Source organism: Entelurus aequoreus, linkage group LG11, assembly GCF_033978785.1.
Source record: "Entelurus aequoreus isolate RoL-2023_Sb linkage group LG11, RoL_Eaeq_v1.1, whole genome shotgun sequence".
NCBI lineage: Eukaryota > Metazoa > Chordata > Actinopteri > Syngnathiformes > Syngnathidae > Entelurus > Entelurus aequoreus.
In genome coordinates, this window is record NC_084741.1 from 58,692,661 (window position 1) to 58,709,067 (window position 16,407).

General features: G+C 38.0%; 1 protein-coding gene across 3 annotated transcripts in view; it reads left to right on the plus strand.

Annotated features, from left to right (window-relative positions):
- Positions 1-16,407, plus strand: part of me1 (malic enzyme 1, NADP(+)-dependent, cytosolic) — a 194,088-nt gene that overhangs the window by 162,102 nt on the left and 15,579 nt on the right. For 2 of the 3 annotated variants that reach the window (XM_062063613.1, XM_062063615.1), the window contains exons 7-14: positions 1,883-1,992; positions 4,771-4,868; positions 5,024-5,137; positions 6,276-6,381; positions 8,370-8,512; positions 8,602-8,775; positions 12,890-12,988; positions 13,067-13,260. In XM_062063613.1, the coding sequence (XP_061919597.1) occupies positions 1,883-1,992; positions 4,771-4,868; positions 5,024-5,137; positions 6,276-6,381; positions 8,370-8,512; positions 8,602-8,775; positions 12,890-12,988; positions 13,067-13,234 (1,012 nt within the window). In that variant the 3' untranslated portion in view covers positions 13,235-13,260. Of the gene's footprint in view, positions 1-1,882; positions 1,993-4,770; positions 4,869-5,023; positions 5,138-6,275; positions 6,382-8,369; positions 8,513-8,601; positions 8,776-12,889; positions 12,989-13,066; positions 13,564-16,407 lie in introns of those variants that run through there. The other variant, XM_062063612.1, reaches the window with a different exon arrangement.

Genomic DNA, 16,407 nt, shown 5'->3' on the forward strand with positions numbered 1-16,407 from the left:
TTTTTAGCATAGCTTTGTGAGGTCCCGTTGCTAAGTTAGCTTCAATGGCGTCGTTAGCAACAGTATTGTTAAGCTTCGCCAGGCTGGAAAGCATTAACCGTGTATTTACAGGTCCATGGTTTAATAGTATTGTTGATTTTCTGTCTATCCTTCCAGTCAGGGGTTTATTTCTTTTGTTTCTAGCTGCAGTTAAGCCCGATGCTATCACGTTAGCTCCGTAGCTAAAGTGCTTCGCCGATGTATTGTCGTGGAGATAAAAGTCAATGTGAAAGTCCATTTCGCGTTCTCGACTCTCATTTTCAAGAGGATATAGTATCCGAGGTGGTTTAAAATACAAATCCGTGATCCACAATAGAAAAAGGAGAGAGTGTGGAATCCAATGAGACCTTGTACCTAAGTTACGGTCAGAGCGAAAAAAGATGCGTCCTGCACTGCACTCTAGTCCTTCACTCTCACGTTCCTCATCCACAAATCTTTTATCCTGGCTCAAATTAATGGGGTAATCGTCGCTCTCTCGGTCCGAATCGCTCTCGCTGCTGGTGTAAACAATGGGGAAATGTGAGGAGCCTTTCAACATGTGACGTCACGCTACTTCCGGTACAGGCAAGGCTTTTTTTATCAGCGACCAAAAGTTGCGAACTTTATCGTCGATGTTCTCTACTAAATCCTTTCAGCAAAAATATGGCAATATCACGAAATGATCAAGTATGACACATAGAATGGATCTGCTATCCCCGTTTAAATAAAACAATTCATTGCAGTAGGCCTTTAATAGAGAAAAGACGAAGAGGACCCAGCAAACTGGGATCCGATCCTGTGCAGTCTGTCTGCCAAATGTTGACCGTATGTAATGGTATTGACAGGTCAATTAATACAAAGAGCTGCACAATATTTTTTTGCAATCCAATGCCTGAATAATGTAAATTATAACTGTGATAGCAGCGCTTATGGTGTGATGTCTCTTTGTGAAATGTGATTGATGTTTTGAAAGCAGACCATAGGTGTCTAACAATTCTTTAAGTGGTTCACGAACAAACTTTTCAGGAATTTTAGCTAGAATGCATAACTTGGAGAATCGTCTGTAGGTATAAACAGCTTATTAATAACGGTTTGACTTCTCAGACAGAAGGTTAGAATGACAGCTCCAGCTGGTCATTATTTCCCTCCTTACTACTCTTGCAGATTTGTATCTCAAAGACTAAGCAGCCTGTGCAAACATTCTGAGAATTCCTTAACAGAAGGTCCTTCGATGGGAGACATGTGAACTTGGCATTCCTCTATCCAAAATATCGCTGCAAAAATGTGACGGCTCATAACACAAAGCTTATTTTTGTTGTTTAATGTTTTATAATCATTTGTTGACACTGGCGTCTGCGTTGCCGTGTTGAGAACATGACTGGTTGTCGTCATGTTAAATTTAACATTGCTGGTTTATTAGCACACTGGGTGGTCTTTTTTTCCCTTTTCTTTAACATTCACGTTTTTGTCACCCTGTTGCTTGGTGCATCTTTGACGGTCTTCATTGAAAGCCATTGTGAGGCATTGACATTGTCGTAAAAGGAAGCAGGTGCTGTGAGCGCTGATTTTCTTCGCTTCGCCAAAACCAATCCTGAATTGACATGTTTAAGCTAATCTATTTTAGACAAAGCAAATGGTTATTAGTGCATTATCAAATTGTATATTTCAAAATATTTAATCATTTTCAGTTTTAGAATATGCAATACAAATGCTAATAAAAAAACAAGTGGTCAGATGAAAATTCCCTCTTGGCCATACTATGAACACCATTGACTTAGACACTGTATGATTTTATATTGGTCCTCATCTTAACACAATATCTTGAAATGATCAACAACATCAAATATGTCCCTTGTGTTCACAGGTACGGAATGGACTGCCTGATCCAATTTGAAGACTTTGCAAATATTAATGCTTTCCGCTTGCTGAGCAAGTACAGAAACAAGTATTGCACTTTCAACGATGACATCCAAGGTAGTTTAGGGCACAATCACACCCGTGCACAAACGCATGCACACTGTTTAATATACAGTCGTGGTCAAAAGTTTACACTACCGTTCAAAAGTTTGGGGTCACCCAAACAATTTTGTGGAATAGCCTTCATTTCTAAGAACAAGAATAGACTGTCGAGTTTCAGACGAAAGTTCTCTTTTTCTTGGCATTTTGAGCGTTTAATTGACCCCACAAATGTGATGCTCCAGAAACTCAATCTGCTCAAAGGAAGGTCAGTTTTGTAGCTTCTGTAACGAGCTAAACTGTTTTCAGATGTGTGAACATGATTGCACAAGGGTTTTCTAATCATCAATTAGCCTGGAAATGGGCCTCTATACACCTATGTAGATATTGCACCAAAAACCAGACATTTGCAGCTAGAATAGTCATTTACCACATTAGCAATGTATAAAGTGTATTTCTTTAAAGTTAAGACTAGTTTAAAGTTATCTTAATTGAAAAGTACAGTGCTTTTCCTTCAAAAATAAGGACATTTCAATGTGACCCCAAACTTTTGAACGGTAGTGTATATACACTTGTAAAGAACATAATGTCATGGTTGTCTTGAGTTTCCAATAATTTCTACAACTCTTATTTTTTTGTGATAGAGTGATTGGAGCACATACTTGTTTTTCACTACACATTCATGAAGTTTGGTTCTTTTATGAATGTATTATGAGTCTACTGAAAATGTGACCAAATCTGCTGGGTCAAAAGTATACATACAGCAATGTTAATATTTGGTTACATGTGCCATGCATTTTATAATTACGAACAATTATCTGCACAGTTGCTCTTGGGACCCGTAAGCTGCTTTGAAATGGCTCCAAGTGACTTTCCTGACTTGTTCAAGTCAATGATTGGTTTTTTTTTCAGATCTGTGCTGAGTTCCTTTGACTTTCCCATTGTCTCGTTTGTAACCGAGTCCAATGACTGCATCACATGAGCCCTATTTAAATGGGCTCAGAGAGGTCAACAGGTGTCGTCAATCATAATCACTCACATGAAGTTAAGACGCCATGCCATGAAGCTAATTTGATTTGATTGTAACTTTTCTACATTACCAAAATTGATAATGAATGTTGCTGTATGTATACTTTTGACCCAGCAGATTTGGTCACATTTTCAGTAAACCCATAATACATTCATAAAAGAACCAAACTTCATGAATGTTTTTTGTGACCAACAAGTATGTGCTCCAATCACTCACTATCACAAAAAAATAAGAGTTGTAGAAATTATTGGAAACTCAAGACATCCAGGAGATTATGTTCTTTACAAGTGTATGTAAACTTTTGACCACGACTGTATCTTTGTATACAGTATGTGTTATATGTTTCAGTATGTTTTTATGTCTCCTGAATAGTAATATCATATATTCTTTACACTCTTTGACAGTCACTGAACCCTTAATTAGGTTATTAAATCCAAAACAATACTTGATCAGAAATGTCCTTTTAAAACAATAACAATGCTTTTTCTGATTTGCTCAGAGTTTTGGTTGTATTTGAAGTTATGTAATATATGGAAAAAGACATGATGCCGTGCAGCTTTACACTACTGCAAACTACAACCACAATCATAAAAAGTAGAGATGTCTTGATCAAGATCATGGGATCGGGTCAGGAGCTGATACTTGCCTTTTTTAACTGATCGGCGATTGGTTGATGAGCTGCAGAGCCCAGCTGATCTTTACCACAGCTGTGTCCCAGTGTTGACATGGCTAAAAATTGTACTCATGTGAAAAATTCATTCAAAAGGGAGACTCAATTAAATGTCCATTGTTACACACATGTAGGAGTTGCATGAATTCCAGGAGGGTGCATGTCTTGCCAGAACACCGGCTCAATTTTGAGAGCAAGCTGCAACAAACGCAACGTCTATACACAGTGCGAAGATGCTTCTAAGATACTAATCCTCACCACTATGGTGGAAAATAATTTTAAGTTTCTTCCGAGATAATTTAAAGGAAAAGGAATGACTAAGCTAACTAAACACACACCAGGCAGGACTACAGAAGCAGCTGACCGCTAAAGTTTCAATGTAAAATCTATCCAGATGTCGATACGATCGATAAAAATACATAAAAAAAGGTATGTAGCATTCAATACCACACACATATGCCATCCGATTTACAACCATACTAGCAAATTCTACTTTTAATAAGGTAAGCCTCATAAAAATGTGTTGTTGTGTTTTCTTTAGTTACTTGCAATAAAACATTTTCAGTTCTATTATCTATTGTCAAAGTACCAGATCGGGATTCGAAATCATATTGGATCTGATGCCAAAAATGTTGATCGGGACATCCCTAATTAATCAAATCAATCAAAACAGAGCAATAATATGTTTGGGAAAGCAGGTTTTTCTTTATATTTTCAGCTTGTGTAGCTATTCGGAATGTTAAAGGCTGGTGAGAGTATTTTGGAATGCTGGATGTAAACTAGTGGTTTTCAAAGTGTGAAATGGTCCCCACCTGCAAGCAGCTTAAGAAAAATAAAGAAAACGTATTTTCCTAAATCTGCTGATGTAACTTGGGTAATGGTTCAAACTCAAATACATTAATCAGGTCTTGGTAGTTTGAAACCTTCTTAATAATTATTAAGGTCAGACACCAGTAAGAAGACTGTTGATATTTCAGATTGATGCCTGTTTTTTACTGGTCCAACTCTTTTTTTTTTTTTTTCCACTTCTTTTTTTAACCTGTTCTTTTTGGCACTTTGGCAGTTTCTCCTAATGGTGCTCTTTAATTTCCCTCAGGCACTGCTGCAGTCGCGGTCGCAGGACTTCTGGCCGCCCTTCGGATTACCAATAGTAAAATGTGTGACCACACGATAGTGTTTCAAGGTGCAGGCGAGGTGGGTTTGGCATCAAAAAAGTGAGCCTACGCTACATTATTTACTACTGACGGCTACCATACGTGTCATTGATTGCTTTTTATGTCAGGAAACAAATTGTTTGTGTATGCAATCTCTGTTAAAGTCTCCCCTTCCTCATGTCCTCTTTGTCTTAGGCAGCAATGGGGATCGCTGAGCTGATCTCAATGGCCATGGAGAAGGAAGGACTTTCTAAGGAAGACAGTTTGAAGAAGATCTGGATGGTCGATTCCAAAGGCCTCATTGTCAAGGTGTCACATACCATTTGGCCATTTTCAAGTACTGGTGCACAATTCTTTACAAAGAAATTAAACTCACTTTCTTACACTTCACTCGTTATGGTAGTCAATGGTCAATTAAGGAAACATGAATAAATACTAAATTATCATTAATATTATGTGTGAAAAATTAGCATTATTATCCTGTATACACAGGTGTCAAACTCAAGGCCTGCCACATCATTTTGCAAGGCCTTTTATTAATACTTACATAGATCAAATGTACTTAATAAGTATTTTATGTTTTATTACAAATGTCTTCATTATTTAAATTTTGACACAAATAAATACATGTGCTGCATGCAGTTACATATACTTTAATCTTTGAAATGATCTAATAGGGCAATAAGTATTATATTATCATACATTCCAAACATATTTTAGTTAAAATTAAAATAAATACTTCAATATATGCTTGACTCATGATTTAGTTATCCACCAATTTGAAGAAAAAAAACAGTGTTACCGTTTATCCATTAACAGTATTACACCGTAAAAACAACAATGATTTAACGGCGGGGAACAAATTGGCAGGTAGACCTACAGAATTTTATCATAAAAAACGGTGGTACCGTTTTTCAATTTACAGTAATACACTGTAGCAACAACAATCGTAGATTTTTCAGGAGACAAACTGGTAGCTCAGTCACTAGAATTTTACAGTAACAATTAGTGGTCTCGTTTTTTCATTTAGAGTAATATGCCATCAAACAAAACACTGTAAATTTAACAGGAACATTCTGGCGACTAAGATACCAGTTGGGTTTTGTTTTTTTTACCTCAAAATCTACAGATTGTTTTTTTAACAGTGTATGTAAAATATATATATAATACTCAGATGCACAGGCAATTATGTAATAATGTCATGAGTTGAATCCTCATGCATGTATATTCCCATTTTATTAATTGTTACAAGCTGTCCTCTGAGGGCAGCCATAATTGCGGTGTGGCCCTCACTGAAAACATTTTAAAAGTCATTAACTGAAAATAGTTAGACAATAGCACATTATGGTCTTTAATAGTTTATATATGTATATATATATATATACAGGTATATATTACATAGACGCAACGTGAGAACTATCCTTTGTGACATCAATGTCTTCTTAAGGGTCGAGACCAGCTGACGCATGAGAAGGAGAGGTTTGCTCATGAACATCCGCCGATGAAAAGCTTGGAGGAAGTGGTGCGTGAACTGAAACCCACAGCACTGATTGGTAAGACACAACATGTGATGCCTGGGGTTCGTCAAGTTGCTCCTTGGGGAGACTTTCACACTTTTAGACGGATGATACAAGAACATGTCAAAAGAGAAGCATTCATAGTGAAAGGGTGTGACTCGGTGGCAATCTCATAAAATACTTTAGATCAGTGGTCCCCAACCACCGGACCGATTGGTACCGGGCCGCACAAGAAATGTAAAAAAAAATAATAATAAAAATAAAAAGTAAATGTTTTTTTATTTATTAAATAAACATAAAAAACACAATATATAGATTATATGTCAATATAGATCAATACAGTCTGCAGGGATACAGTCCGTAAGCACACATGATTGTATTTCTTGATGGAAAAAAAACAAACCCCCCCCCCCCATATTTCAAATATGTTTATTTTAATGTATAATTCTATGGCTGGATGTAATAAGTAGTCAGAACAAATACAAATAAAAATACAATTAATTTTGATGTTTTTAGCAAAATATAGTAAAAATGTATTTAGTTTTCTTTTTTTAATTAATAAATATATTTATTTTTAGGTAAGATAAACATAATAATACAATTGATCTCTAGTCTGAATGATTTAGTTCTTGTCACCCTGTTGTCCTCCCGTCTCTTCCCCGAGGATGGCTCCATGAGCTGGGCAAACGCCTGGAGATGCCCTAAGTCAACAACACGGTCGGCGGCCCGTCGGTGCGCAGCTCGTACATCGCCGCCCTCTACTTCACCATCAGCAGCCTGACCAGCGTCGGCTTTGGCAACGTGTGCGCCAACACGGACGCCGAGAAGATCTTCTCCATCTGCACCATGCTCATCGGCGGTATGCCGGACGCCTCGTATGGATTAACGTAATTGGGCAGGCACGCTGTTTATATCGTGGGAAAGCGGACGTGAAAACAGGCTGTCCTCACTCAGGTCCGCATGGAGCTGGAGGGGGCGTGGCCTCCAGCTCCGGCTGAAGATCGGGAGATTTTCGGGAGAATATTTGTCCCGGGAGGTTTTCGGGAGAGGCGCTGAATTTCTGGAGTCTCCCGGAAAATTCGGGAGGGTTGGCAAGTATGCTAAGCACATTACAGTTATTCAACAAAAAAAATATTTTGAAAACAAATAACATTAAAAAGATCATCTAGGTAACAGGACTGGGCTGAGAATGCAGAAAAATACATTTGTGAACTTACTTTTGGCCGTTTAATGGCCTGCAAATACTAAAATAATCATACTAAAGATAATGCCAAGATAATACTACAATAAACTTACTGAATAATGCTACTTCCTGTAGACCATGTGATTTGTGGAGTATTCCATATTTATTTTAAAACAGGACTGAGTGAAAACCCAAAGACACAACGGAAGTGTTTTATTTTAGGGTTTTTTTCCCCAGAAATTAAACCTAAAGCATAGCTGACAAAAGGTGTAAAACAAAAAAGTTTTAAAAAATTAATCATTTATGCAATCAAATAACTTAACTTAATAGAATTTTACGGCAGCACGGTGGAAGAGGGATTAGTGCATCTGCCTCACAATACGAAGGTCCTGAGTAGTCGTGAGTTCAATCCCGGCCTCGGGATCTTTCTGTGTGGAGTTTGCATGTTCTCCCCGTGACTGCGTGGGTTCCCTCCGGGTACTCCGGCTTCCTCCCACCTCCAAAGACATGCACCTGGGGACAGGTTGATTGGCAACACTAAATTGGCCCTAGTGTGTGAATGTGAGTGTGAATGTTGTCTGTCTATCTGTGTTGGCCCTGCGATGATGTGGCGACTTGTCCAGGGTGTACCCCGCCTTCCGCCCGATTGTAGCTGAGATAGGCTCCAGCGCCCCCCGCGACCCCGAAGGGAATAAGCGGTAGAAAATGGATGGATGGATGAATAGAATTTTACAGTGAATTTGTTTTGTGCATTTATATATTTTATTTTCTGAGGGGTACAAATGCTACAGATTCGGTGGGATGGCTCTTACATTGCTGACTAATGCCTTTTCTGTTTTAGGTGTGGCAGCTGTAGCCGGTGCCTTCTCAGAGCAGATCATCAGAGACATGGCATCGTTCAATGAACACCCCCTCATCTTTGCTCTCAGCAACCCGACCAGTAAAGCTGAATGCACCGCAGAGCAGTGTTACACATTCACAGAGGTATTGTGACAATGGAAAAGACGTGGAATGTATTTATGCTTATCGATTAGAATAATTAATAATCATCATGATCATTTTTTTCTCTGCAGGGGAGGGGCATCTTTGCAAGTGGAAGTCCCTTTGACCCCGTTACCTTGCCTGATGGGAGGACATTCTATCCCGGTCAGGGAAACAACGCCTACATCTTCCCTGGCATCGGCCTTGGCGTCACCGCCTGCTCCATATGTCACATCACTGAAGATATCTTTCTTATTGTTGCAGAGGTAATGTTGACATTCCTGCATTTGACTGTTTTCCACCACATACGATCAATACCACAAAGGCAGCTTCTGATACACTTGGGGCTTGATTTACTAAGATCCAAATAGCATGTGTTAAATAGCGTATGCAAAATATGAAATTGTGCGTACTATTAGTGGGTATGTTGCATGTGATCTACTAAGACTGCGTGTACAATTGATGACACAGAAGTGATGCAGACCACCCTTTTAAATGATTTAATTTCACTTTTATGATAGGTTAGATTTATACAACACTTTTCCAGACACTCAAAACGCTTCACAGTGAGAACTACAAACACATCATTAATTCAATCCACTTTGATGGTGGTAAGCTACAAGTGTAGCCACCGCGACCCTGGGGTAGGCTGACGGAAACGTGACTGCCAATTTGCCCCTACCGCCTCTCCAACCACCACCAAACATTCATTCATGTTTATACACCAGTGTGAGCGGCACTGAGAGCATAGTGGTTGAAGTGTCTTAGTGGGTGAAGTGTCTTAGTGGGTGAAGTGTCTTAGTGGGTGAAGTGTCTTGCTTAAGGACACAACGGCTGTGACAAGGATGGCAGAAGTTGGATACTCTGACCTGTGACGTTTTTTCATGTTGTTGACATGCAGCACACACATATGATAGAATCACATGTTCTAAGTTGTATTGAAGTGTAATCAAGACAACAAAACCAGACGGAAGACATTGCATATTTCAAGAAGTATTTTCATATAGGAGATATATCATAATAATAAAAAAATCAACATTAATTAAAAAAACAGACACAAAAATAAAACAATTTAATTTGTTTCAATCAGCCCATTAAATTATAAAAGTTTATTGCTGAACATATATTCCAATATTTTTATTTCTGACAGTCTAAATATGTTGACACACAAATGAAATATGCTCTCTCAATCGCGATCACCTCCTTTCTCACAACCATTTGTGCGTAACTGTGCCAGTTTGCACGCATATTTCTTAAAATATAGATGCAAAACAGTGGCCGTAGAACATTTCCATTATAATAAATGACATTGCAACCACTAAATCATTACATTTGCATCTCCTCGTCCCATTTTTGTGGGCGTTTAAATAATCAGCATATATATTCTGCATATAAATGAAGACAGACACGCTAAATGAATTGCGCTCTCTATATTTTGCTCATTTAGAGATGCGATCCGCTTGAGTACAAGCTTAGTGTATCAGCTTTGCGTGCGCTATCAAGATTCATGTGCTTTAATACACGCAAACCTTTAGTAAATCAGACCCTTTGTTGTCAAAAAATATGTAACCACCCGTTCATTGAATGATTAATGAAGCAAATCATATGGTTCAAAAAAGCAATAATACAAAGTAATTAAGATTATGAAAACACACAATTACAACAGCATTTTCTGTTAAAATGTTGTCCCAGTTTATGTATAACATCGCAGATTGTCTGACAGCCAAACATTGCACATAACAAACTACCACTGTGCCCAAACGAAGAATCCCTTGTGTTGGTGACTCTGTGTCTGTTGTCTTATTTCATTGAGTACTGCAAAATTACCCACAATGGGGCCAAAAAAAGTTGTAAGTGTGAAACACTATTGAATTCAAGAAACAAGTTGAAGCATTGTATGAAGGCGACTTATACTCCCTTTCCCCATCTCTCCGCTCCTCGCCGTCTTCACCAACAGTAGTCTTCAATAAAGAAAAAATAAAGAAAATGTTAATTTTATTCATCATGTATATATGTATTCTGCATTGTTTTATGCATGTAAAACTACAATTATTATTATTATTTATTTATTTTGTCCTATCCAGCTACTCAGGCAAATCATATAGTTGATGTAGATACCCATATCGGCTGTACAGATTTACTTTACAAAAGAGAAGTGTGGGATACTTCTCTTGTTGCCTTATTTGCATTTAACTTTATTAAATAGATTTATATTATAATTTGGCGCAGCCGGGCCGAACCAGGAGAGGATAGAAAGATTTTTTTTTAAAAGACAGAGGGGGAAATTGCGGGGACAAGATGGAGATAAGACAGAGAGACAACAACAGCAACAAACACAACAATAACAATAACAACAACAGAACAGCATCAGCAAATGTGATATGTACAAATATGATAATAAAAGTGAAAGCAGAGAAGCAGTTAGTGAAGTAAATATTAATAACACAGAAATGACAATGAACATTATTACACTACAAATGGAACAATACAAATACCAATAGAAATAGCGCTATTGTTAATGAACAATAACAATAATTACTTCTGTTATCAACAATACAATTGTTTCAAATGCAACAATACATATATGTAATGACAACTTGAAATACAAAAGAAAGCAGATAAATGGAGGGGAAGAAAAAGAAACAAACTGTATTAACCTTGTAGATTGTTATAGTAAAAATACGTGAAGCTTTGTCAGTTTGCCGTGTGTTACCCAAGACATTAATATATGTTTGATGAAACGAGATTATATGCGTGAGTGTATGTATGCATATGTGCTTGTATATGTACAGTATGTTTATATGTACACTACCGTTCAAAAGTTTGGGGTCACCCAAACAATTTTGTGGAATAGCCTTCATATCTAAGAACAAGAATAGACTGTCGAATTTCAGATGAAAGTTCACTTTTTCTGGCCATTTTGAGTGTTTAATTGACCCCACAAATGTGATGCTCCAGAAACTTAATCTGCTCAAAGGAAGGTCAGTTTTGTAGCTTCTGTAACGAGCTAAACTGTTTTCAGATGTGTGAACATGATTGCACAAGATTTTTCTAATCATCAATTAGCCTTCTGAGCCAATGAGCAAACACATTGTACCATTAGAACACTGGAGTGATAGTTGCTGGCAATGGGCCTCTATACACCTATGTAGATATTGCACCAAAAACCAGACATTTGCAGCTAGAGTAGTCATTTACCACATTAGCAATGTATAGAGTGTATTTCTTTAAAGTTAAGACTAGTTTAAAGTTATCTTCATTGAAAAGTACAGTGCTTTTCCTTCAAAAATAAGGACATTTCAATGTGACCCCAAACTTTTGAACGGTAGTGTATGTTTCTACAGTGAATGTGCGTGTTGATGTATGTACTTTGAGTGGGTAGGTATGTAGTGTATTTGTCTATTTGTATGAACAATATACACTATATTGCCAAAAGTTTTTGGCCACCCATCCAAATGATGAGAGTCAGGTGCCCTAATCACTTGGCCCGGTGTATAAAATCAAGCACTTAGGCATGGAGACTGTTTATACAAACATTTGTGAAAGAATGGGCTGTTCTCAGTGATTTCCAGCGTGGAACTGTCATTGGATGCTACCTGTGCAACAAATCCAGTCGTGAAATTTCCTCGCTCCTAAATTTTCCAATGTCAACTTTATTATAAGGAAAGTGAAGAGTTTGGGAACAACAGCAACTCAGCCACCAAGTGGTACGCCACGTCAGGGGTCAGCGGATGCTGAAGCGCATAGTGCAAAGACTTTCTGCACAGTCAGTTGCTACAGAGCTCCAAACTTCATGTGACCTTCCAATTAGCCCACATACAGTACTAGAGAGTTTCATGGAATGGGTTTCCATGGCCGAGCAGCTGCATCTAAGCCATACATCACCAAGTCCAATGCAAAGCGTGGGATGCAGTGGTAAAGCACGTCGCCACTGGACTCTAGAGCAGTGGAGACGCCTTCTCTGGACTGATGGGTCACGCTTTTCCATCTGGCAATCCGATGGACCCGTCCGGGTTTGGAGGTTACCAGGAGAACGCTACATTTCGGACTGCATTGTGCCGAGTGTGAAATTTGGTTGAGGAGGAATTATGGTGTGGGGTTGTTTTTTCAGGAGTTGGGCTTGGCCCCTTTAGTTCCAATGAAAGGAACTTTGAATGCTCCAGGATACCAAAATATTTTGGACCCCAGAAAAAAAACCTACAACTATTATCTATAAAATGTGTTTGGGGGTGCCTGGAACGGATTAGTTTCTAAAAGAAATATTTTGATTAATGTACAATTCCACCTTTCATTTTGGACAGATTACTCATGAAAAGTGAGGTTTGACTGTATAAGCATAACAACAGCATAATGTTTGAATTTGTGCACATGTTGGCACAGGGTCTTGCTCAGCAGGTGACGGAGAAGGACTTGGCAGAGGGAAGACTGTATCCTCCTCTCAGCTCCATCACCAAGGTTTCTCTCACGCTGGCAGTCAAGGTGAGCGCGTTCCAGCTCTGTGTCTGTCAGATGACCTAATGGTGTGTTTCATCACACAATAACATGCGTTTGTGGCAGATAGTGGAGTACGCCTACGAGCACAACATAGCCACACTTCGCCCAGAGCCATCCGACAAGGAGGCGTACGTGCGATCGCTGGTTTACAGCATCGACTACGATGACTTTAGTGCAGACTTGTACGGTTGGCCAGAAGGAAGCACGGCGCTCCAATCATGCAAGCTTTGACCAAGCGAGCCTCACGAGATATGAAGGTAACTACTGAAGAGGACCTGTAAAGAATCACTATGATGTTTGATGCTGCTTTAAATGATGTTTTGGGCATTTTATAAAGTGTATAAAGTTGTTCAGTTCAGGCAAAAAAGGAGGTTAATGGTAGGTGGAACAAATAACTTTATAACCTGAATTCCTCACCACTGACTTATTATGGTATTTTGCGTCACTGCAACCACCTGCTAAAAAAACAAAAAACATGCACCGCTTACGCAGAATTATATTGTAATATAATTGATCGAACAATACCATCTGATGCTAAAACATATAAATAAAGAATATAGTTTGAACTGTTCTCACTTTGTTTTGTATAATGTCATGTAGATTATGTGACAGGGATGTGGCGATCATGCACTTAGGCATGGAGATTGTTTCTACAAACATTTGTGAAAGAATGGACCGCTCTCAGTTATTTCCAGCGTGGAACTGTCGTAGGATGCTGCCTGTGCAACAAATCCAGTCGTGAAATGTCCTGGCTCCTAAATATTCCAAAGTCAACTGTCAGCTTTATTATAAGAAAAGTGAAGAGTTTGGGAACAACAGCAACTCAGCCACCAAGTAGTAGGCCACGTAAACTGACAGATGGGGGTCAGTTGCTACAGAGCTCCAAACTTCACGTGACCTTCCAATTAGCCCACGCACAGTACGCAGAGAGCTTCATGCAATGGGTTTCAATGGACGAGCAGCTGCATCTAAGCCAGGGGTCGGCAACCTTTACCACTCAAAGAGCCATTTTGACCCGTTTCACAAATTAAAGAAGACAATGGGAGCCACAAAACTCTTGAAATTTACCCTTTGAGTTGGATAGCAGACGCGCTATCCGACGCTAGCCGCCGACCGCATTGATGATCGGGTGAAGTCCTTCGTCGCTCCGTCGATCGCTGGAACGCAGGTGAGCGCGGGTGTTGATGAGCAGATGAGGGCTGGCGTAGGTGGATAGCTAATGTTTTTAGCATAGCTCTGTCGAGGTCCCGTAGCTAAATTAGCTTCAATGGCATCGTTAGCAACAGCATTGTTAAGCTTCGCCAGGTTGGACAGCAGTAACCGTGTGGTTACAGGTCCAGTATTTGGTAGTATTGTTGATCTTCTGTCTATCCTTCCAGTCAGGGACTTATTTATTTTGTTTCTATCTACATTTAAGCACGATACTATCACGTTAGCTCCGTAGCTAAAGTGCTTCGTCGATGTATTGTCGTGGAGATAAGTCACTGTAATAGTCCATTTCGCGTTCTCTACTCTCATTTTCAAGAGGATATAGTATCCGAGGTGGTTTAAAATACAAATCCGTGATCCACAATAGAAAAAGGAGAAAGTGTGGAATCCAATGAGCCCTTGTACCTAAGTTATGGTCAGAGCGAAAAAAGATACGTCCTGCACTGCACTCTAGTCCTTCACTCTCACGTTCCTCATCCACAAATCTTTCATCCTCGCTCAAATTAATGGGGTAATCGTCGCTTTCTCAGTCCGAATCGCTCTCGCTGCTGGTGTAGACAATGGGGAAATGTGAGGAGCCCTTCAACCTGCGACGTCACGCTACTTCCGGTACAGGCAAGGCTTTTTTTATGAGCTACCAAAAGTTGCGAACTTTATCGTCGATGTTCTCTACTAAATCCTTTCAGCAAAAATATGGCAATATCGCGAAATGATCAAGTATCACACATAGAATGGATCTGCTATCCCCGTTTAAATAACAAAATGTCATTTCAGTAGGCCTTTAATGCAGGTTGCTTATAAAGAGAATGATTATCGAAAGATGAATATTCATGTCAAGTAAAAAGTTTGCTTTTAAATAATTATTTTACTTGAAGGGCCGCTCCTGGCAAAATTGGGATCCCATGCAGAATTTTATTTTAAGTCACCAAATACCCCTATTACAATTTTGTTCGCACTTTTTTAATGTAAAAACATAGATTTTTTAATCAAACTTTTTATTTATATGTATGTTTTGTACCAAAACAAATTAATGGGATATTGCTCAGTAATTACTTTCATTAATTTAACCAAATATAGCTTCTCCAATGAATAAAGTATAGTAATATTAAAAGAAAATTATAGAAAAAAGAAACTGTGTGTGTCCCGAAAAGGAGCAGGAAGAAGCAAAATCTTACAATCGTGCATCACTGAGATATAATAATTATAACAATCTGATTCTTTCTCAACAATACAATACATAATGACTTAATATATATAATTACAAGACACATACAATGTATAATTACATCCATACTCGCAATAATAAACCCACTCATCATTCCATCAAATGTAGTTTATATAAATACACTATTAATATTTTTGAAATGCAAAACAAATTTAACATAAATAAAACATACATATGAAAATGTAAACAACACATCACCGACCGATTCAAGCCAAGCACATTTGCTTACAGAGACAGCATGGATGCTAAGGAAATACGGCGTTATAGTCTTGTCAGTGATGGAGTCTGAAGAGGCATGTTTAGTGTAATATTACACAATATTAAATAAATACATCTTTAAATAATCACTTAAATATGTCACTGATTTTAAATAATTACTTAAATGTGTCACTGGTTAAATAAAATTGCAATAAAATACATAAATGTGTTACTAAATGAGTCATTATTTTTTAATGTAAAAAATTACATTTAAATAATTGATCATTTGATTAATTATTTACTTATTTAAAAACAATTCTAATGGTTGATTTCATTATTGCATTAATCAAATACTTATTTTTGAAGGTTTTATTAATTATTGATTTTATAAATATATTATTTTATGACTTATTCAGTGATTTAAATAATTATTGACACATTCATGTAATTTTGGACTTGTTTATTAAATAGTGTCCCATTTGGTCGATTTATACTAAAACACATTTATGGGGAAAAAGTTGTTCAAAATTTTAAAAACGTGTGCAAAATATCACAGTTAAAAAATAAATGTCAATATTTTCAGGGAGCAGGAGGAGGCTAGGAATCTGCTTTTGGTCAAATATTATATGGAGCCCGCTGTCATTCAATAGTTCATGCAGAACGGGGGCCCCACAGATAGCGGGGCAATTTCTATTCATTATAATGATTAATTGTGAAAAAGATCGACTTTTAAATATATATTTATGTTCTGTTAAACCATTAATGGCAACAT